The 24802-nt window shown below is 40.4% G+C and overlaps 1 protein-coding gene across 2 annotated transcripts in view; it reads left to right on the forward strand.

Moving 5' to 3' along the window:
- The first annotated feature begins 19633 nt into the window (after positions 1 to 19633).
- Positions 19634 to 24802, forward strand: part of TERF1 (telomeric repeat binding factor 1) — a 37126-nt gene continuing 31957 nt past the window's right edge. Inside the window, exon 1 of one of the 2 annotated variants that reach the window (XM_038579520.1) lies at positions 19634 to 19984. In XM_038579520.1, coding sequence (XP_038435448.1) covers positions 19678 to 19984 — 307 coding nt within the window. In that variant the 5' untranslated portion in view covers positions 19634 to 19677. The remainder of the gene's footprint in view (positions 19985 to 24802) is intronic. The other variant, XM_038579519.1, reaches the window with a different exon arrangement.

The raw sequence follows: 24802 nt of genomic DNA on the forward strand, positions 1-24802 counted from the left end.
CTGTAGTGACTTGCATGCAAGACTTGTCACATTACTTCTTGCACTCAGGAGAATGTGCAATAGTCATTAAGAAATCTTATGGACCCCCCCCCAAAAAAAAATCTTATGGAAATATTAACACTAATTTTTGAACTGTCTTAATTGGTTTATTTATGTCGTTTTAGAATAGTGGTAAAACAATCTGTAGTGAAAGATCTGTTTCTTTTATATTTCAGTCTCTGTAGAGGAATATGTAGTCCTACTCTTATAAATAGTTCACAATCCTCACCATATGCCCATGAGACTGTGTTGAGTTCAACACTTGAACTTGTCTAGACTTTGTTCAATGAAATTATACACTTGGATATCATTGCAATATTTAATTGCTATAAAAGTTTCTAAATACTTAATCTCAGCTTTGTACTTTGTGGGCCAGTAATCAATAGGTCACAGACTGGCACCAGCTGAAGACCACATTCTGAGTAAACAGTACTGATATAGTAGATAGCAGGATTGCCTTCCTTCTTGAGAGTATCATTTAATGAAGATATTAAATGTAGAATTTAGTCTTCTCAGTGGAACATTTTGTGTATTTGTACATTCCAAGGAGTCAATTTAAGAGTGAAAAGAGAAAGGATTTGTTTTTGTTTTTTTTTTAAAGATTTTATTGGGATACCTGGGTGGCTCAGTGGTTTAGCGCCTGCCTTCAGCCCAGGACCTGATCCTGGAGTCCCAGGATGGAGTCCCACATCGGGCTCCCTGCATGGAGCCTGCTTTTCCCGCTGCTTGTGTCTCTGCCTTTCTCTCATGAATAAATAAATAAAATCTTTAAAAATTTTATTTATTTATTTATTCATGAGAGACAGCGAGAGGCAGAGACACAGGCGGAGGGAGAAGCAGGCCCCCCCACCAGGAGTGTGATACAGGATTTGATCCCAGGACCCCGGGGATCACTGCTGAGCCACCCAGGCATCCCAAGAGAAAGGGTTTGATCTCACTACACATGGACTCTAATTCTAGCTCTTTCACTTAGTAAATGCATGACTTTTGCCAGGTTAACTTTGTGAGCGTCCATTTTCCACATTTGTAATATGTGGATAACATATGACTGGGATCCTGTGAGGATTAGCACAATGCTATTGTGAAGCACGTCTGCAATGTATCAGTGAGAAATAAATGGTTGTTCCCATTATTTTTTTATCTTGAGAAACAGGTTGGGTCTTTTTTTTTTTTAAAGATATATCTAAGTTTTTTCCTAGCACCAGATGATACAAAGGGTTTTCCTTGAGTAATATTTTGTCATAAGAGTCCAATAACAATAAGGGGCACCTGGGTGGCACAGTCAAGTGTTGGACTCTTGGTTTTGGCTTAGGTCGTAATTCCATGGTGGTGAGACGGAGCCCTGCTTTGGGGCTTGAGATTATCTCTCCCTCTCCATCTGCCCCTCCCACTCATGTTCTCTCTCATTCTGTCTCTAAAATAAATAAATAGGGGATCCCTGTGTGGCTCAGCGGTTTGGCGCCTGCCTTTGGCCCAGGGCGTGATCCTAGAGTCCCGGGATCGAGTTGCACATCAGGCTCCCTGCATGGAGCCTGCTTCTCCCTCTGCCTGTGTCTCTGCCTCTTTCTCTGTCTCTCATGAATAAATAAATAAAATCTTTAAAAAAATTAAATAAATAAATAAATAAATAATCTTTAAAAAAAGAGTCCAACAATAAATTTATTTCACAAAATAAAAGACAGCATTAATATTATGTAAATTTCATATAATAAGATTAAAGGCATTGTAAACATAATATGGTTATTAAACAACAGACTTTTCATTTTGACTGGTCCCAAATTCCGTCAGTGATTCTGACCAATGTGAGACAAATTTTCCACAAAAATTCTATAAACTTGTTTCAGCATGAGAACAACTACAAAAGTAGGATTGCAGCTATTCCTACTTTAAAAAAATATGATGTATGACCACCCGGATTTTCAAAACAAGTAAATTAGAAAATGATTATTTGAATCACAAAAACTCATTTACATAAAAAAGCATTATTTTAAATCAGTGTTTCTCAACTGAGGGCATTTTGCACCCCCCTACCCAGAGATTTTTGGTTGTCACAACTGGTGGGGAGTACAGGGAAGAGCTACTGACATCTAGTGGGTAGAAGCCAGGGCTGCTATAAACACCCTAAGTGCACAGGACAGCACCCCATAATAAAGGATGGCACCATCTCAAATGGCAAGAGTGCTGAGATTGTGAAATGCTGCTTTATTTTTTTTTAAGATTTTATTTAGTGTGGATAATTTTACTAATTTTACTAATTTCATTTAGTGTGGATAATTTTACCCCAATCCTTAATGAAAATTATTGCCAAATCCCTGACTTTTCTGTTCTTCACTCTTAGGTCCTATGGTCACTGTAATGGGCAATCACAGACCAAATACAGGAATTAGAATGTTTAGTCCAGAAGGCTAATCAAAACTCTGAATTTTATTTAAAGTCAAATCTTCTCGCCTCACATAGCTTGAGTTTGGTTCAAGGTGGAAGCCTGGTGTGGGATAACGGATGGGAACTCAGTTGGCATCTTGGTTTCTCTGTTCCCTTAAGTGTTATCCCTCCATGGCTGCCACAAAGGAAGAGAAGAGAAGTAGGAAAAGGTCTTACTTGAACTATTACCATCATCAGCTGATTTTTCACATTCTGGATGACTCTCCTGGTGCTTTCTTTCATGGGCACTGAGTCTTTTACTGCATAATAATTTATCTTGTCTTTGTCCCAAGTTTCTGGCCCAGGGTTTCTAAAATCTCTTGGAATTTCCTGAATGCTAGAATCTTTGTAATGATAATGAGGTGACTATTGGTAGGCCCTTGGGATGCAAACTGGTTACCAAAGAGACCAATTATGGGATCAGAGAACTGGGACTTTGGGTCAGCCAGACCTCTGGGGAGGGGAAGTAGGCTGGAAACTAAGTTCACTCACTTGGCCAATGATTTTGTCAATCATACTTATGCAGTAAGACCCCCAATAGAAACTCTGGATAGAGAGGCTCAGTGGAGCTTCCTGCTTGGTGAATATATTGATGTGCGGAGAGTGACAGATCCTAATTCAATAAAGATCAGGTGTGGAAGCTTTGCATTGTTTCCCAGAACTCGCCCGATGTCCTTTATAATAAAATCATAATCATAAGTACAGCATTTTATTGAGTTCTGTGAGCACTATAGCAAATAATTAGGGGATAATGGAAAACTCCAAATGTATAGCCAGTTAGTCAATAGTGCAGGTAAGCTGGGTACCTCCAAAGTGCGGGCAGTGTCTTAAGTAAAGGCACTCTTACTGGGAGCATGCCCTTAAACCTGTAGAGTCTGACACTGACTCCAGGCGGTTAGCGGATTGCAATATACACAGTACTTCCCTCTTCCCTTGATAAATTACAGGATTATCACTATGAAAGATGGGTTTTTAGCATTGCTTTGTCTTGAAGGTATTCACCTTCAGCTTCTTGCTACTGCAATGCCTTTACTACTCAAGGCAGCTTTAGTGGCTGAGACCCAAGACTACCCATACTGACTGTTGGGTGCTGTCCACATCTGGTCCATAAGAAGAACTCATACCTCCCTTGTCCTAACAAACTCCAAAAAAGAGCAGGATTTTTTTTTGCACTCCAACCAAAGCAAGTGGTAGCTCTTCCTGTCAACTCTGTTTTCTGAGCAGGAGCAGACCTCAGTCTACTGTGCCCCCAACTGCTAGGCCACAAATTAAGATCTCTGTGTAAGAAGCTTTACCAATTCTTTGTGGAAGCTTCATTAGACTTTATATGAAGAACACAGAAACTACTCTCACACCTTATATGGGGAAGGGGTGCAGGCTCATGAGATAATGACAATTCCGCCAAAAAATTTTTCACAAATCCCCCTTCCATTCTCTGGACCTTTCACGCCTTAAAATGGGTAGGAAAATTAGAATAGGTTCTAAACCGTTTCCTCTGAAAACGTGAAAACCTATGGTGCTTTGGTTTCTCACCCTGAAATTTCACATTTATTATTTTTGCGTGGCAACATAACTTGGCATTTTAACATCTGTTACATATTTAATTGAAGCTTACAAACAAAGATGAAAACCCAAGGTAGGGATCCCTGGGTGGTGCAGTGGTTTGGCGCCTGCCTTTGGCCCACGGCGCGATCCTGGAGACCCGGGATCGAATCCCACGTCGGGTTCCCGGTGCATGGAGCCTGCTTCTCCCTCTGCCTGTGTCTCTGCCTCTCTCTCTGTGTGTGTGACTATCATAAATAAATACAAATTAAAAAAAAAAAAAAAAGAAAACCCAAGGTAGAAATTTAAAACAAAAATTATAGGAACTGGAAAGCCAATTCTCAATTAGGACAAAACCATCCTGAGTTAATCAGCCAACAGTAGAAACATGAAACTTATAAAAAGTGATTTATAAGAAATTTTTCTGGAAACCTCTATGTTGCTTGATTGTTTTAAGTGTCTAAAAAGAAACATTGTAACTACATTGTAACTCGTCATTTTAAAGTGAAGTCTGTTTTGGTGATATTGCTGCAGAGGTTAGGGAAGGCAAGATGGAAATACGGGTTCTGGAAGTTCACAGCAGCACCGAAAGGTCCCAGTAGTTACACAGCTCACAACAGTGAAAGGTAATTCATGCCACCAACAGTTCCTTGTAGTCGTCTTTATTGTGGATATTTATAACATTGTCTTCTATCCCTTGTTAAAGAGGTTCATAAGAATAAGTGCTAGTTTCTTTGCCAACTTCCTAGTTTAGGCAAGATATTTAGCCTCTTTGGTTTTAACTTTCTCCTATATGATATGGTTAAAACAAAACAACAAACAAACAAACTTACTCAATGAAACAACTCAAGTTTAAAATGGTGATTGAACATATTTTTATCTCCTTTCTGAAACTGCCCAAAATGAAAATTAATTAATTAATTAATTAATTAGTAAAAGACAGATAGCCTAAATGACATAGACAATAGATGAGGAGACAACAGATGTCCACTGTGGAAAGTAGCTAGATTAGTGATTATTAACTTCATGTAACACAAAAACTAAAGTCTGGCAATGAAGGTATTCTTCTTCAGAACTCTAAAAATCCTAAGAAATGAGAAGAGGCAGGTACCTCCAAAGGCTGAGGTGCAGTGTGAGGCTGAAAAGGTGCAGGTAAAAAAAAAAAAAAAAAGGTGCAGGTAAATCCCAGCTATTTCAACTACCCAAGTGCATGACTAGATTTATCAGCCATAGACTCAGGTACACAGACCCAGCTGAGGTGAGCTAGGCACTGTGCTGGAAACAGGGACCCCATATGGGAGGAAGATTCCTCTCTGGAGAAACCATCCAGCTCAAGAGAAAAGACCTATGGATACTGCTATTGACTAAATGTTTGTGTCCTCCCAAAATTCATTATGTTGAAGCCTGAATGCCAATGTGATGATATTCGGAGGTGGAGCCTTTGAAAGGTAATCAGGTTTTGAAGATGAGGCTCCTATAAATAGGACTGGTGCCCTTATAAGAAGAGACAGGAGAAAATTTGCTTCCTCTCTTCCTCTTCTCCATGTGAGGATACAATGAACAGTCAATCATTGTTGAAGAGAGCCTTCACCAAGAACCTGATCATGCTGACACCTTGACACCAGACCTAGCCTCAGAACTGTGAAAAATAAATGTTTGTTGTTTGAGCCCCCCAGTCTACGGTATTTTTGTTATAGCAGTCCAAACTGACTAAGAAAGATATTAGGGCAGCCCGGGTGGCTCAGCGGTTTAGCGCTGCCTTCGGCCCAGGGCGTGATCCTGGAGTCCCACATTGGGCTCCCTGCATGGAGCCTGCTTCTCCCTCTGCCTATGTCTCTGCCTCTCTCTCTCTCTCTCTGTGTCTCTCATGAATAAATAAATAAAATCTTAAAAAAAAAAAAAGAAAGGTATTAAAAATTGGCAGAGATTAGAGGCTCTCATGAAATATCCATGCCTCTCCAATCACCTATAGTGTGGCCCATGGTAGACAAGCCCCACTAACATATATGGCTGCTGAAGTTCAGAATGAGTCTCTCCAGGATGTGCCACTTGGGCATGCTGATTATTTTGAGTTGAAGATTATTAAAGCTCGGGCAGCTCCGGTGGTGCAGCGGTTTAGCGCCACCTGCAGCCTGGGGTTTGATCCTGGGGACCCTGGATCAAGTCCCACGTTGGGCTCCCTGTGTGGAGCCTGCTTCTCCCTCTGCCTGTGCCTATCCCCCTCTCTCTGTGTGTGTCTCTATGAATAAATAAGTAAAATCTTAAAAAAAAAAAAAAAAAAGATGATTAAAGCTCAAAGATTCAGGAAGAGATTTTTACCTTCTCCTCAACCGCCTAAAAGAATTTAGATAGAGGGCCTGGTCCAGGATGAGAGCTATCACCAGAGATAACTACAAAGAGTATGGGCTAGATCTGCTAAGCTAGGGGGAGCTCAGCAGGGCCTATTTGTTCAAAGTGTTCTCTATGTTCCATTGTTTCTGCATGGTATAGCAAACACTTATTTACCAAACATTTGCTCTTCCCATTTTCTTGTGAATTGTCTTTCTTCCCTTTGAAGCCCAGACCCTTGCCTCCTTCTCCTTTGCTCATGATGGCATATAAACTTCAATTGATTGACTGTCTTTTGTGGGGCTCCTGTATATATAAAACCAATTTTGTTTTTCTCCTGTTAATCTAATGAGAACATAATTAATAGACCACACACAAGCACCTAGAAGGGTAGAGAAAAATTTTTCCCTCCCCTATACTTCCAGTTAGGTTTTTTTTAGAGTTCTGTTCTCAAATATAAACAAGGATTTTTTTTTTTTTATAAACAAGGATTTTGAGGCAATTGAGGAAAGCATTTAATATTAAAGAGGGAAACCAAAACAAGTGAATAACAAAGAGGTTAGACAGAAATCAGAAGTAATTAGGGTAGAGACAAACCATAATACATATCCAATGAAAGATAAAAGAAAATATAATGTCTGTGAAACAAGAACAGTAAGCACTTTTTAAAAAGGAATATTCAGGGTGGGATCCCTGGGTGGCTCAGCAGTTTGGCACCTGCCTTCAGCCCAGGGTGTGATCCTGGAGTCCCGGGATTAAATCCTGGGATGGAGTCCTACATGGGGCTCCCTGCGTGGAGCCTGCTTCTCCCTGTGCCTGTGTCTCTGCCTCTCTCTCTCTCTCTCTCTCTCTCTGTCTCTAATGAATAAATAAATGAAATCTTTAAAAGACAAAAAAGAAAAAGGAATATTCAAAGGAAAAGATAGAGCTTCTAGATATTAAAAAATAAGTTAATGGAAATAAGAATTTCAAAAGAAATACCTCAATTGAAACTATTTCCCAGAAAGCAAAACCAAAAAGATAAAAGAACTATTTTTATCAAGAGAAAAGATTTTGAAAATGATTAAATGATTAGTCAGAGGGCCATTTTCTATCATGAGTTCTAGAAAGAAGAAACAGAAAAAAATGGAGAGGAAGAAACTACCAGTAGTAATACGGTTTATCACACATATAAGATAGGACTAAAGAATATGACTTTCTGAATTCAAAGTAATCACGAAGAGACTAGTACAGTAAATAAAAACAAAACTACACCAAGAAAGAGGATCATGAAATTGGAGATGATTATAAACAAAGAAAAAACTGTAAAGGGTATAGGCAGGAAAAAATATTAGTTTCCAGACAAAGATAAAAACTTTAATCACAACAGAACTCTCTATGGTATTCCTGGATGCTACAAGATAGTGGGGCAATTATCTTCCAGCAATTTCCAATTTTGCATTCTGTATGCAAACTATCCTTCTAGTGAGAAGAGAGAATTATTATATTTCTAGGCAAGGATAGTCACCTCCTGTACATAGAGTAAGGGCACACTTTTCTAGACTGCCAAAAGCAATAGTAAGCCACACGGATGAATGTTACTTGTATTTATGCAGATGCTTTTCAAACCAGCTGTGGCCCCCATCCCGCCCCACATTTTACTCTTGCTTGTTGGATTAACAAGTGAGCTAGTAAGAAAGAATTTCACAGAATTTTTGTTGTTGTTGTTAAGATTGACAATATTTGCATGAGGGAGCATTATGCTATGTATTCTATTGTTTAAACAAATATTTCATTATATAGTGACCTCTACTGGGAAGGAGAAATATATCAACAGGGCTGATGAAATAAGCAGCCAAATTAACCTGTTTAGTCAAGGAATTGGTTAATTTGGAAAGGCAATGCTGGTCAAATCTGCTATTAGGAATTGTTAAGTCCCAATTGTACTCTGAATATTTTTATTTTATTTTATTTTTTTAAAGATTTTTTTTTTTTTTAATTCATGAGAGACACAGAGAGAGAGAGAGAGAGGCAGAGACACACGCAGAGGGAGAAGCAGACTCCATATAGGGAACCAGATGTGGGACTTGAATCCGGGACTCCAGGATAATGCCCTGGGCCGAAGGCAGACACTCATCTGCTGAGCCACCCAGGCATCCCAGATGTACTTTCATTCTATCAGTTTCCCTTCATGGTGGCTTTCTGAGACTTCAGGCCAGGCCCAAAAGGGTGCTGACAGTGGCTCTCTTCTCTCTATTCTGAAATTTCACTGACCAGAAACTGAGCATTCTCCTCCATGCAAAACCTCTTGGTCCCTTGGCAAGAGAAAAACCAAGATTTGTTTTTGATTCCAGCAACTGCGACCTAAGATAAGTCAAATATAATAATTTCTCTGAATCCATTTTTTTTTTTAAAGATTTTATTTATTTTTTCACGAGAGACAGAGAGAGGCAGAGACACAAGCAGAGGGAGAAGCAGGCTCCATGTAGGGAGCCTGATGTGGGACTCAATCCCAGGTCTCCAGGATCCCACCCTGGGCTGAAGGCAGCACTAAACCGCTGGGCCACCTGGGCTGCCCTGATTCCATTCTTTTAAACAAGGCAAAATATTATCCTTTTCCATTTGAAATAATCTTTTTTTAATAAAAATTTTATTTATTTATTCATGAGAGACATAGAAAGGCAGAGACACAGACAGGGAGAATCAGGCTCCTCACAGGGAGCTTGATGTAGGACTCAATCACTGCAATCAGGGCTGGGATCACGCCCTGAGCTGAATGAAGGCAGATGCTCAATTGCTGACCCAGGTGTCCCCATTTGAAATAATCTTGTGAGGAAGAATAATTTAATGTGCTGTGACATCCTGAGTCATAGAAGGATCTAGCAGTGCTTATGCACTTATTTGCAAAAACAGTTGATATGCATGAGAGCCTTTGGCTTTAATTCTTCAGCAGAGAGAAAGGGGAAGTAAATCTCTAGGCCTAAGTAAGAGCAACAAGGAAAATAAACTCTGGCTGGTGTCTGCTATCCCAGGAGAGACTTCTAGTGAGAAGCAGGAATAGCATAGGTCCTGGGTCTCTATCTTACTAAATGGCTAACTTCATTTACTTACTGGTCATGGGTGACTTAACACCTACCTGTCTATACTGCAGGTCCATCTTTTATGAAACTGCAGGATCATAATAGCATCTACCTAATAAACTTGATGCAAAGATTAAATGAGACAATACATAAAAGGCACCTAGGAAAGTTCCTGGCACCAATTAAACATGCAATAAACATTAGATGTGGCTGATATGATCATTATTATTACCATCATCATTAGTATCTAGTTGATGGGACTTGGTCTGACCTCCTAAAAATAAAAGACAGAAATGGAAGGCTCCTGGTTTTTTGTGAACAGATGCAACAAATCTTGGTGCGCACTTGGTACCTAACAGTTTTCAAATGTTCTAGAGAATTTCACTGGTAAGAATGTTTTCTATTCTTCTGAGTATCAATTTTCTTCTAGTCACATCTAAGAAAACTATTGAATTAATACAGTCATTCAATAAATATTAATTGAACACCTACCATGTACAGACATTTTTCTAAGCACTGGAGATACAGTAGTGGACCAGACAGACAAAACGCCTTCCCCCCAGAACCCTTACATCTTAATAAAAGAAGCTGACAATAAAAGGAAAAACTGAAATATAAATATGACCAGTTAGTGATACATAGTATGCAGAGTATTGCAGACAAAAGCTTTTTAGGTAAAGTGATCAAAGAAAGCTTCTCTGAAGTCCCAACAATTACTTTTGCTTTTGTTTCTCTTGCCTCAGGAGACACATCTAGAAAGAAGTTGCTGCAGCCAAAAGTCAGAGAGGTTACTACCTGTGTTCTCCTCTAGAATTTTAATAGTTTCATGTCTCACATTTAGGTCTTTAATCCATTTTGAATTTATTATAGTGTATGGTGTGGATTGAGCTAGAGGGTATTACACTAAGCAAAATGAGTCAGAGAAAGACAAATACCATATGATATCAGTCACATGTAGAATTTAAGAAACAAAATGATCATAGAGGGAAAAAAAGAGAGAGAGGGAGGCAAATCAAGAAACAGATTTTTTTTTTTTAAATAGCATTTTCTTTCTTTCTTTTAAAGATTTATTTATTCAGAGAGAGTGCAAGAGAGGCAGAGACACAGGCAGAGGGAGAAGCAGGCATCATACAGAGAGCCTGATGTGGGACTTGATCCAGGGTCTCCAGGATCACACCCCGGGCTGCAAGTGGCCCTAAACCGCTGCGCCACCAGGGCTGCCCAAGAAACAGATTCTTAACTATAGAGAACAGATGGTTTACCAGAGGGGAGATGGGTGGAGGGAGGGGTTAAATAGGTGATGGAGATTAAGGAGGATACTCGTTTTAATGAGCACCAGGCATTGTATGGAAGTGCTGAATCACTAAATTGTACACCTGAAACTAATATTACACTGTATATTAACTAACTAGAATTTAAATAAAAACTTAAAGCTTCTCTGAAGAAGGTGGCATTTGAATGCAATGGGTTGACAAGAGATCTATGCAATTATTTGGGGGGATAATCAAGTCAGAGGTAACATCAAGTGCAAAGGCCCTGAGACAAGAGTGAACATGGTTTATTTAAGGAATAGCAAGAAGGCCGGAGTGACTATAGCAGAGTGAGCAATGGGCAAAGTTTTTAAGAGCTATCATTAGAAACATAAATAGAAGCATGGTTATGTAATGCCTTTTAGGCCTTAGTAAGGAATTTGGATTTTATTCTAAGAGTGATCACAAATCATTATAGGTTTTGAGCAGGTGAAAAAAAAAAAAAAAGACCATGGTAAAATCAAAGCGATCCATTGGGAGACTACTAGGGTCCAAATGAGATAAGGATCTGTGGCTGAGGATGGAGATGAAGATGATGGGTAGTAGCTAGATTCTGGATCTATTCTGAAAGTTGAGCTGACCAAAGCTATTGAAGGCCTGGATGTGTTGTATGAGGTAAAGAAAGGAATTAAGGATGACGCCTGTATTTGGAGCCCAATTAATTGGCTGAGGTACAGGGGAGGAAAATCCTTCTCTTCTACTTCCTTTGGCTGTTCTACTAACTAAATTTACATAAAACAGATTAACAGGAGAAAAACAAACTTCATTTTGTACATAAAGGAGCTCATAAAAATGAGACTCAAAGAAGTGACCAAAGCAGGCAGCTCAAAGCATACCTTTGAGACAAAGAAACAATAAATTTGTGAAAAATTGACAAGACAAAGGGTCTGGGCTTGAAGGAGCAAATTAATGAAGAAGTAACAAGATTTGTTACACCCATCTTGGACCTGAATTTCCTATCTCTGGTGATAAGGATGCCTTTTACTTTTCACATAGGAATTTATTTCCTGATTTCAGGGGGACAAAGAAGGGTCATAGTGTCCTTCTTGTACCAGCTGTTTCTTTAACAACTTTAATTCAAAATAATCATCACTCAAATAAGAGCAATAATTAGTAATCAAAATGGCACATTTTGGGGTGGCCTACCCTGAACTCCATCAGAGGGAATATGAGGGGTAGGTCCCTAGTTTGACAGGGTGGGGGTTACAGTTGGACTTGCTAAATTTAGAGGCATAATAATCCAAGCAGTGATGTGGGATAGCTCAGCAGAAATGCTAGGGAGGGAGACTTATCTTTGGGTCTTGGCAAGATCTGTGATCTGAAACAAGGAGAGGAGAGATGATCCAATTAGAGAATGAATACAGTGAGAATCAAGAAGAGGTTGAAAAGCTGAGGATGGGGTTATTCTAATATTTATTGTTTAGGGAGACATGACACAGCCAACAGGAATACTGAGAAGTGGCTAGGAAGGTGTGAGGAAAACCAGAAAGGGAAGGCATCCTGTAAGTCAAATACAGAAAATTTATCGGGAGGATGGTGCGATTGACTGGTCAGTGATGCTGAGTTTTCCATAACCCTTAGATATCACAGAATAATTTTAATAGCTGGTACCTCAGTATAGCAGTTTATAGTGGCAAAGTATGTTTGTTGGTACAGTAATTTTATAGAACATCCTGTGAAAAATGAGTGCAATGATCAATTATGGGACATGCTGGATGTTACGTTTCACTCAGAAGTTCATAATCTACAGTAGTGTATGGATTAGTATATGGCCCTGACAAGCCATGGAAAAGAAAACTGCTACTTTCTTAAAACCAGGAATTACCCAAACTGTGTTTTTTTAAACCAAGTCTAGTGGGAATAATTCTTAAGCAATAAAACCCAACCATTCTAGGTATACAACATTATGAATTTTTATACAATCATGTAACTACCACCACAATTCCAACCAACTTTAAATCATGAATTGGGTCAACTTTGAATGTCTCTAGCTCCACTTGGGGAAATGAGGGTTTGCGTAGCTCTTCTACATATATTATCCCATTTAACCCTCATGCCAGCTCTGAGTTACACACTAATGGGGTTCCAGACATGCTACCCCAGAAAGTGGCACCTTGGTATGCTAAAGACCTTAAGCTGAAGAAAATTTTTGTAAATGGTGGAAGGTCACTCCGACCTCCCCCACTCCCATCACCTTTCTTCCCTGAAATTAGGCCATAAAATTCCCATGTGAAAGGTCCCCTCCCTGTACCAGGAGGAGGGAAGACATCACTAGAGACAGGAATTTGAAGCCAAGAAATCTATATAAGCAAACCTTGTTTTTTTGTGTGTGTGTGTGTTTTTTTAAGATTTTATTTATTTATGAGAGACCTAGAAAGAGCAGAGACACAGGCAGAGGGAGAGGGAGAAGCAGACTCCATGCAGGAAGCCTGACATGGGACTCGATCTCGGTGTCTCCAGGATCACACCCTGGGCCGAAGGCAGGCTCTAAACCTCTGAGCCATCCAGGGATCCCCTAAACAAACCTTGTTAAACTAACTCTTATCTTCTTAGATATTTCTTCATCATTTACTACTTCTAGCCTAAAACTTTTTGACTGTCAATTCTTCACAAGTTCACCATTTCTTTCTCTAAAAGTTATAAAAGCTTCCTAGTCTGGTCACTTCTTTAGCTCTTCATTCTCTTGTGAAGGCTCCCATGTACCAGTAAAAATTCAATACAGTCTGTATATTTTTCTCCTATGAACCTTTGCCAGTTTAATTTTCAGACACAGCCAGGAACCCTAAGAAGGTTGAGAAAAACTTTTTCCTCCTTTGTAGTACCATTATTTCCTATAAGACAGAAAAAGAGCCATAGAGAAGCAAGGAATCGTATTCAAGGTCACACAAAGCTACTCAGTGAAAGAGATAGATTGAACACAAATGATCAAATAAATCCTCTTTTCGCTTGGCAGGGTGGAAAAATAACACTGGGACAAACTATCAACAATTAAGACTATTTACTGAGGGCAGTCTGGATGCCTCAGGGGTTTAGCACCTGTCTTCAGCCCAGGGCCTGATCCTGGAGTCCCAGGATCAGTCCCACGTCGGGCTCCCTGCGTGGAGCCTGCTTCTCCCTCTGCCTGTGTCTCTGCCTCTCTCTGTCTCTCTCTCTCCCCCTCTCTCTGTCTCTCATGAACAAATAAATAAAATCTTTAAGAAAAAAAAAAGACTTTATTGAGTCCTTGATCCATCAAGCAACTCTTTAAAACAGATGTTGTTATTCTTAACACATAGGAACATAGGAGTTAAGTATTAAGGGGTCAATCAATTTGCTCAAGGGTAAGGAGTTAGAAATTGGTGAAGAAAAAATTCAAATCTAGTCTTTCTGAATTCAGAGCCTGAAATTCTAGCTGCATGGTGCTTTCTTGTCCTACACAGCAGCCATTAGCTAGCTATATTCGGCTATTTGAGAACTTGAAATGTGGCTACTACAAATTGATCTATGTGTAAACGTAAAATATACCAGGATTTTGAAGACATTTTAAAAATGTAAAACAGCTCAGTAATTTTTTATACTGATTACATATTAAAACATAATATGTATTTTGGATATACTGGCTTAAATAAACTGTGATATTAAAATGAATTTCCAGGGGCCTGGGTGGTAGTTCAGTGGGTTAAGCATCTGCCTTTGGCTTTAATTGTGATTCCAGGATCCTGGGATTAAGCCCCTGCATTGGGCTCCTTTGTTGGGGTGGGGGGGTCTGCCTCTGCCTCTCATCCCAACCACCTACTCATGCTTTCTCTCCCTCTTTCTCTCTCTCAAATAAGTAAATAAAATCTTAAAAAAAAAAAAAAAGAATTTCACCTCCTTACTTTTTAAAATGTGGCTCCTAGAAAATTAAAAATTACATATGTAGCTTATGCACTGTTTTAATAAATATAGGCTGTCCATAGAATTTATTTCTTAGTATTGTGGTCAAGAGATTTCCCTTTATTTTTCTATCCAGGGGTAAGACACATCACCAGGATATGCTGTTTTATCCAGAGTTGTTTTTTTTCCGGGAGAAATAGGTAGAAACAGGATTCTTCCTTTGGTCCTCAGCTGTTTGCAGTCCTATTCTTTTGGTCCTACATAATGTTATTGCATTCATTTTTGACAGATGCATTTTATTAAAAATATTAGCTAATCAATGATTTGTTAAAGGCATGCACCAGAAGGTTTTTCTTTCTTTCTTTCTTTCTTTCTTTCTTTCTTTCTTTCTTTCTTTTTTAATAAAGCAATGATATGCAATGATCATGGGGAATCATACTGGACTCCGGCATCCAACCTGCTGTATTTCCTGGAAGGGCAAGCCAGCAGCTCTCTGATGCCTGTATTCTGTGTCACATCCCACGCTTATCCTGAAATGCATGTAATACCTCCTAAAACATCTCAAGGGGTTACCAAGATCTTCTAAATATTTTTAAAGCTCTAAAGAATTAGAATTATTTGAAATAATATGTTCCTTCCTGAAACCTGCTTCATTCTGGCTCTGAACATTCCTTTAGTCATTGGTATTAATTTATCGATTCTGAAAAAGGAAGAAGTCTTCATAAGAGTGTGCTTCTTTAGACTAGGAAGATAAAAGTATTATAGTGTGTGTGTGTGTGTACACATACATATATATATATATACACTCACATATATTTACCTATAGTGTCCACTACCTCAAAGTTAAGTGGAAATCTGGCACTTCTCTAGTATCATTTTATTTGTGTGTTCAGTAGCTGTCAATCCCATTTCTGTATTGGAATCAACAGGGGAAGTTTTGAAAAATACAAATGCTTGCACTTTGCTCCTAGAAATTCTAATTTAGTGAATCTGAAGTCTACCTCAGTCAACTGAGAAAATGTGAGGCACAAATGAAGTTGAGAACTATTTGTGAGGACAGCAAAACTAGTATTTTAGGTTCCCTAACACTTACTTTTAAAAAACAAATTAGTTTGCACCCACCTCTCTCTTCTGTCCTCTCTGCCTGCAAGGTTTATCAGGACATAACCCCATTGTAAATCAAGGAAGATCTGTGTGTAATTTGGATAATCAAAAGACACTTATAAGTGCGAAATAAAACAGTTTATATTACTCATAATGAGACCATTAGCTTACAGTAGTCACAAATTTTCAATATGGTAAACACAATTTAAGAAACTTATGAGTTTTGAAGTGTTCCTTTAGAAAACAGTACAAGGCAAAAACAGTCTTGGGAATTGCAACAGCACAGGAAATACCATCTAGACTTCACGGGAATCTATATTAGTTAGCTTGGGCTGCCATATAAAATATCACAGACTTGGTGACTTAAACAACATACATTTATTTTCTCACAGTTCTGGAGGCTGGAAAGTCAAGATGAAGGTATTGGCTGATTTGGTTCCTGGTGAGGACTCTCTTCCTGGCTTGCAGATGGCCACCTTCTCACTGTGTCTTCCATGGCTGGGGAGAGAAAGAGGAGAGAGAACTCTCTGGCATCTCTTCTTACAAGGCTGCTAATCCTACAGGATCAGGTTCTCACTTTATGACTGTATTTTACCTTACTTACCTCCTTAAAAGCCCAATCTCCAAGTACAGTAACATTGAGGGTTAGAGTTTCAACACATGACTTTGAGGGTATGGGGGTGGGTAATACAATTCAGTCCATAGAAGAATCTTTCCACAGTATCTTTGTCCAGCGATCAGCCAGCCATTACCCCAATGATTCTAGTGAAAAATCAGTACTTCTTGTGGAAAAGCTCTAATGGATAGAAAGCACATGTGATATGAAGTCAAAGTTGTATCCCCAAAACTTCAGTCTTTGGTTCATGATATACTCTTAGGAACATCACAAAAACTCAAATCAAATCTCTCCTCTCATGATGCTCCTGTAACTAAAGGTAAGTGCAGCTGTTATGGAGCTCAATCCACAAACTAAAGTTTGTAAGAAATATAATCTCCTAATTTTACCCAAGGGAGGACTTTAAAATCACCACATTCAAGATTTTCTCCTGACTCATCCATTCCTTAACCTCAAACTACTAGGGTCCATCTTCTTTAAAGCAGGCATGAAGGAAATGATATCTTATAAACTTTTCTTTTTTTTTTTTTAAGATTTTATTCGTTTAATTCATGAGAGACACACAGAGAGAGGCGGAGATATAGGCAGAGGGAGAGGCAGGCTTCCTGCAGGGAGCCCAAAGCGGGGCTCCATCCCAGGACTCTGGGATCATGCCCTAAGCCAAAGGCAGATGGTCAACCACTGAGCCACCCAGGCAAAACAAACAAACAAACAAACAAACAAACAAACAAAAAAACAAAACCTCTCCCTACCTCAGAATTTTTGTTAATTACATAAAATTTCCTGAAATGCCATGTTTTGATTTATCTATCATACCATTAAATTAGAATATATACAGCTAAAGTGTGATCGAGACTTTATATTTTACAAGTATTATGGTAGCTATTTTACAGTTATCACAGCTGAGTTTTCTGATCATAGCAGTGTCAAACTATTATTTCAGAAGAATCAATCTACCATCCACGTTGATGAGTAGGTTTAAGAAATTAATACATTTTTTTTTTCTTTTATGAGACTTCCTCCTCCAGGCCTATTTTCTGGCCCACAACCCAATAAAACTCTGTTGACTTCCCACTGGAATAAAAGTTTAAAAATAATTTTGACGCACCCTATTAAGTCAGTCCTTCCTAAATATTCTTCAGTGAAATACCAGTAGGAGAAGAGGACAGAAAGTGCAGTATGTAGCTGGAAGTAGCCCCTAAACTAAAATTTTGTTGCTGATTAAGATTAAATCCTAATGAAAATTTTCCACTTCATATCTTTATACATCATTCCTTTATTTTTTTTAGATTTCATTTATTTATTCATGAGAGACACAAAGAGAGGCAGAGACATAGGCAGAGGGAGAAACAGACTCCATGCAGGGGAGCCTGATGTGGGACTCGATTCCTGAATTTGGATCACTCCCTGAGCCAAAGGCAGCCGCTCAATGGTTGAGCCATGCCAGGGGTCCCACATCATTCCTTTAAATATTAAAAAAGGTTTCACTTCCATGAATCTTTCAGTGAATTGATGCCATAGGAAAATACGTTTGTTTACTTCGTGGCTTTGAATAAATTGGTGATATACATAAAAATAAGCCTTAACTCCTGCTGGGAAGAAGCGGAAGCTTGGAGGAAAGGAAGAAAAAGCAGGCCCCATGTAAAAGCATTGAATAACAAAAAATTTCAGTGTGAAAACCTGAGGTTTGCTTGATATGCTCATAACGTACCTTAGCCCTTATTCCCTTAGACCCCTTTACCCTGTAGTACTTGCAACAGGACTTCCTTTCCATGGGGCCACTAGAGCCTGAAGGTGCAATCCCTTCTGATTCATTACTCTCTTTCGCAATAGCAAATATCCTGCTTTTCCAGCTAATATTGATTGAGCACTTATTATGTACTTGATTTACTTTTGAACTCTTCACATTTGTTAAGGCTTTAAATCCTCTCAACAAATCTATGGTGATGGCATTATTATTATGCCCACTATACGTAAGAGAAATCTGAGCTATAACTCATCCAAGGTCACCCAACTAGTGCATAACTGGTAGGGGACATTCTCACCTAGGCATTCTTAATGGTTACAACATAGTGCTTTAAATGACTCCACATCTAAACTATGGCCTTAAGGCAATAACAAATGTGTAGAACACATAAAGCCTTGATAATGTTGGTTGTGTCATAAAGAAAAGGGGTTTAAGGAGATCCCTGGGTGGCTCAGCGGTTTAGTGCCTGCCTTTGGCTGGGGTGTGGTCCTGGAGTCCTGGGATCGAGTCCCACATGGGGCTCCCTGCATGGAGCCTGCTTCTCCCTCTGCCTCTCCCTCTCTCTCTGACAATCATGAATAAATAAATAAAATATTAAAAAAAAGAAAAAGGGTTTAAGAGTAGACTCTTTATTCATATTGAATATTGGAAGTGCATAAATCATGTTCAAAAGTAAATATCACCCACGTAGAGAAACAGAATATAACGAGAGATCCCCATTCCCTCTTATGCTCTAAGTTTCAAGCTTCAAAATAAATTTTCACTTATTATTTACTGAACCCCATAATCTGTTTAAAACCCTAATTAGGGGCACCCTAATGAGGCTCAGTGGTTGAACGTCTGCCTTTGGCTCAGGTCCCGATCCCGGGGTCCTGGGATCCAGTCCCGCATGCGGCTCCCCGCAGGGAGCCTGCTTCTCCCTCTGCCTCTGTCTCTGCCTCTCTCATGAATAAATAAATAAAATCCTTTAAAAAAAAAAAAAAACCTGATTAAATCCATTTCCCTAGTAATATACTCTTTCCAGAGCAGTGATCCTCAAAATGTGGTCCCCAGACAAGCAGCCTAGCATCAACTGGGAACTTGTTAGACTTGCAAATTCGAGAATCTCAATGCAGTTCCACGGAACAGAAACTCTGGGAACGGAGCCCAGCGATTACGTTTTCACAAGCCCCCGAGGTCACTGTGATGCACGAAGGTCGCAGGGGCAGGGACGTAAGTCCGCTGGAAGGGTTTGGGTTGGGGAATCCTAGCGTCTAAAGCGTTATCCCTGAAAAACGGGGACAGGTTCTAATAACCTAAGTGGTGTTTTTTTGTTTTGTTTTGTTTTCTTTTAAATAACCTACCTTTTTGAAGTATACCACGGATAAAACGCTTTTCTATTTGAACTAACCGTGTTGCCATTCCCGTCCCCCCGCGTTTTACAGGAGCGCGAGGCGGCCCCTCCCTCCCCGGGGTAGCGGCCGCCCGTTTACCAACAAGAACCCGCCCCAGCGTGGCGGGGAATTCAACATCCAGGGGCGGGAGCAAGGCTCGGCCAATCAGAAGCAAGGCTCGAGTCGCTCGCCCATCCGAGCAGCGTGATTGGTGGTTCCTCACCGGCGGAAGAGACCTTCGCGGGCACCGTGCGGCGGGGCCGGGCCCGCGCGAGCGACCAACATGGCGGAAAGCGCTCCCTCGGCGGCTCCGAGCCCGCGGGGCTGTGCGGACGGGGAGGACGCGGCGCCCCCAGAAGAGGCGACGGCAGAAACGCCGAGAGATGACCAGGAGCAGTTTGAGTGCCAGGAGCTGCTCGAATACCAGGTGCAGGTGGGGGACCCTGAGGAAGAAGAGGACGCGGGCGCGGTGGCCGAGGCCGAGGCGGTAGCTGCCGGCTGGATGCTCGACTTCCTCTGCCTGTCGCTCTGCCGGGCCTTCCGCGACGGCCGCTCCGAGGACTTCCACCGGGCCCGCGACAGCGCCGAGGGTGAGTGCTGGGCGCGCCGGGCTTGCGGCGCTGCGGCCCCGGCGGGGGCGGGGGCGGGGGCGGGGGCCGACCCGCGGGACCGAGGCTCCGAGGCTCCGGGTTAAATGAACGTTGTTGGTTCCAATCGCGCATCCGCCTGATTTCAGCCTCTCAGGTTTTCTCATTCTAATTTTTTTCTCTTCAGTAAAAAGAGTAAGACTCCCGTTTGGAATTGATAACAGGATTTGGTGAGTGAAAATGTGTGAAATCGGGCAGCCCGGGTGGCTCAGCGGTTCAGCGCCGCCTTCGGTCCAGGGCGTGATCCTGGGGACCCGGGGTCGAGTCCCACGTCGGGCTCCCTGCATGGAGCCTGCTTCTCCCTCGGCCTGTGCCTCTGCCTCCCTCTCTGTCTCTCTCTCTCTTTTATTTATAAACAAATAAAATCTTAAAAAAAAATGTGTGAAATTGCCGCATCTTTTTTCTTTTCTGGCGTTGTATTTTTTTTTTTTTTCAACTCAGGTATTTCTGGGATGGCATGCATGCATGCATGTATTTTTTTTTTTAAGATTTTATTCATTTATTCATGAGAGACACATATAGAGAGGCAGAGACACAGGCTGAGGGAGAGTCAGGCGCCATGCGGGGAGCCCGACGTGGGACTCTATCCCGGGACTCCAGGATCACGCCCTGGGCTGAAGGCAGGCACCAAACCGATGGGCCTCCAAGGGACCCAAGAATCGGGGTTTTCTATTAATTTGTGACGTTTTTAGATCTCCTTTGGCATGCCTGCACAGTCTCAGCTGCGGGATAAAAGTAACTGTCAGTGACATTTCCTACCTAAGACACCACAGTCTGTAACTGAGACAAAGATACAGACCCCTTAGAGAAAGAGGGACTTGGCCTGGCTTTTTCAATGATGACAGAAAAATGCTCTATTTAATATAAAATTAAATACTTCAGAAAACTATATTGACACATTTCATCTTCATAGTAAGCCCATTCCTTAGGTAAGTGATCTTAGTTTACAGAGTGGGCTAATCTAGCGGCCTCAAGTATTGGTAGATGAAAAGGATTGTGACCACGTCTGTGCCTTATCTTCCAGCTCAAGAACCGGCCCTCCACCTGTATCAGATACCACAGATGCCGTGGTTAATTAATATTTATGAAAACGTTAAATCCCGATATGAGTTCATTATGTAGATTACCTCATCTTCCTTTGGGGGATGGAGAGGGGACATTTGGCTGGCTCTTTGGCTCCAGTCACAAAATTCCTCACCAACAGGTTAAGACTGTATTTCTGGGGGAGGTTGAAAGGACAGTTAGATTTGGTGTTAAGCCCCAGATTGGGGACTCAGCCTGAAAGACCATTTTGGGCCAGTGGTTTTAACAGTCGTTGCATATGTATTTCTATACATATCTAGGCACAGGTTAGTATATGCTCATATATTTCTTTGTTCTGTTAGATGAAAGGGCACAGAAGCAATGGAACCCTACGTAGCAACCTAGCACTCCAGTCTTGGTCTCTAATACCATTCCTTAATAAAGGGAACAATAGCTCTTTGGAAAAATGGCTTGATTCTTGGACAGGAAATATGCAAGATGAACCTGGAGCATCTTGTGCCAGAAAGTAAGGGAGTACTTAAAAACCAAACCCCCAAACAGAAAAACTCACAATGGTGGCAACACAAAGGGACACAGAAGCAACTGCAGAGCTTGCAATGGCCAGAGCAACTCAAGCAAGAAAATAGTTTGGATTAGAGTCCAAAGGTAAAATAATTATGAGTCCATACATATTGATGTAAATAAAGATGGAAAAAATAAATGGCAGGAAAAAACAATCTCATGCAGAAGAATCCCCGGTAATTTATGTAGCTGCTATATCCTCAAGGAGGTGAAGTATAACACCCCACTCCTTCACCTCAAGGAGGTGAGGTATAACACTCCACTCCTTCACAAGGAGGTGAAGTATAACACCCCACTCCTTAAGTGTACTGTGCATGGTGACTATTCTGAAGACTACAGTATGGAATTGGAGGGAGGAAAACTTTACATTCAAGAAATTTAGCAAGCACTACTTCATGCCTATGTAATCAAGGTCAACAAGAACAGTGACATTTGGTAGTATCTATACTTGATATGATGTGTTGAAATGGAACTCTGATATTCTCAAAACCCATTAACCCCAGTCAAATTGTAAGGAAAACAGCAGACAAATCCCAATACAAACTGCCAAGGTCATCAAAACCAAGGAAAGTCAGAAACTTTCATAGCCAAGAGACACCTAAAGAAACATGATAAGTAAATGTAATGTGTCCTGGGTGGGATTTGCAAGCAGAAAAAGGAAGTTAAGTAAAAACTAAGGAAAACTAAGAACTTTAAACATTATTAATGTTGGCTCATTAATGTAATATATACCATACTAATAGGGGGAACTGGGTGGAGGGTATATAGGACTAATATCTTCATAGTAATTCTGTTAATTTACAGAATTACCTTTCTGAAAAATAAAGACTCCTTTTGAGGTTCTAGATCAAGCCCCAAAGAATAATCTAGGTTACCTCTATTATTTTAAGGTTAAGGGCACAGAAACCCAGAGAAGAGTAAACTGTTTTTTTATTTTTTAAAGATTTTATTTATTTATTCATGAGAGACAGAGAGGCAGAGACACAGGCAGAGGAAGAAGCAGGCTCCATGCAGGGAGCCCAAAATGGGATGATCCCGGGTCTCCAGGATCGCACCCTGGGCTGAAGGCAGCACTAAACTGCTGAGCCACCCGGGCTGCCCTAGCTCTTTCATTCTGACTCAGAATTGTTCTCACGCATCTCCCTTACCTCAGATAATGCCTTTTCTAGACTGTATTCCTAACCTCTCTTTCTCCATGGGAAGCAGTGTAAAGCTAGTGATTAAGAGTGTGGGCCCCAGAATAAATGGTCTGAGTATGATTCCTGGCTCTGCTACTTTCTAGCTGTAAGGCCTGAAGCACGTTACTAACTTCTTGGTACCTCGATTTCCTCATCTGTAAAATGGTGATGTAGTATCTATCTCACAGAGCTGTTTCTCAGGTATAGAGCAAAGTTTCTCAGCCTCAGCACTACTGACATTTGAACCATGTAATTCTTCTGTGAATGCATGGTGGGGGCAGGGGTTGTGTAGGCATGAAGGTGGAGGTTCTCCTGTACATTGTAGAATGTTTGGCAGCATCCCTGACCTCAATTACTAAATGCTAGGGGCACACCCCTTCTACTCATGATGATCAGAATTGTCTTCAGCACTGCCATATGTCCCTAGGGGACAAATTCATCCCTAGTTGAAAACCACTGGTGTAAAGTGCTTAGAATAGTGCCTTGTATTATCAGTGCTTAAATACAGTTGCTATTAAAGCTAGTCATTTGATGTCCCTAATGTGTTTTTTGTCATCAGTGTTTTGTTACAGGTGAGGAAAAAGCAGGGCAGTGCTATGTAGGGTATTTGTAGTTATTGCATAGTGGACTAAATTGAACATAGAGTGAAGTGAAGATGGAGGCCTGACTTTCTTCTCTAGGATGGCGCAGGTCCTTTTGTTTTGCTTCTATACCATACTTAACCTTGGTGGCATTAAAATTTTAAATAATAACTGACATAAATTTTGAGTTATGTCTTCTCAAACTAAAACCTTCCTGAGGGGCAGGGGCTGGCTGTCTTATTAGTCCCTGACATTGGGTAGCAGTAGATGTTTAGTAAGTATTGAATGAATTGTTTAAATTTTATATAACTTTTCTATTCTCTCTGAATCCTGTTTAAATTGTGGCTATATTTCGTCTGAATAATCTCTAGAATAACATAAGATTATGCTAGTTTAGAATTGAGGAAATACATACAAAAAATATTTATTTCCTTGGTAGCTGCAGGATGACTGCTTTTGGTTTTGCTAGTTGATTTAATGTTTGTAATACATACCAACCAAGCCCTGGGTGAAGTATAACAGTCATACCTTCAGGTCTTTAAACATGATTTCCTCAGAGAAGCTTTCCAACTTCTCCAGCTAGCTACTAAAACACGCTCTAAAGGTTTGTTACATGCATCACAGCATTCTGTAGTTTTTCAGTTTTCTCCATGTTTTTTTACTGTTTAATCATTTGTCTTTTGTTAACTACATAGTAATAATAAACACACTGAGGCCTACGATTATGGCTTATGCACCATTATACTCATAATATCTGGGCGGGCATTCAAATATTTGGGAAATTAATATTAATAAATTTGTTTTTATACATCTGCAGTTTTTCTTCTTTGAAGTTAGGGTTGTGGAGAAACAGGTTCTGACTGAGAAGTAAACTTTTTTTGCTGAAATTGTATCCTGAAAGTTTTAAATCAGTAGCAGAAGGGGAAGATATAGGTAGTTGGTAAACTGGGGCCTAAGGTTGCCATCCCTTTTCCATGTCTGGCTCCATGACTTCCTGTCCCAAATCAAGTTACAATAGGAAAGGGAACCATTCTCTTTTATTTTGCTTGGTAATGATCTAGACAGGAGACAGAGAAGGGGATGACCACAAGTCCCAAGAATGAGGAGCATGAGCCCATTCATTGTACTGTCTACATCTGAGGTACTGTCCCTAACACCTTTATCAAAGCATAAAAGACCTCTACAGGGACTTGATTTGCTTCCAGGATTTTTCCAGAGCTTTTCTGTCCAACTGTCACAAATGAACAAAACCATGCTCTCAGTAGCCTCTTCAAATTTCCAGAACAAGTGTTGTTACATTAGAGCTGAGCAGCAGCTTTTGAACATTCCTCTTAGATGAACTGCACATGATTTTCTCCACATACTCTGAGGAACTCCACCTGAGGTGGTTTTAGCCT

This window comes from Canis lupus, chromosome 29, assembly GCF_011100685.1.
Source record: "Canis lupus familiaris isolate Mischka breed German Shepherd chromosome 29, alternate assembly UU_Cfam_GSD_1.0, whole genome shotgun sequence".
Taxonomy (NCBI): Eukaryota; Metazoa; Chordata; class Mammalia; order Carnivora; family Canidae; genus Canis; species Canis lupus.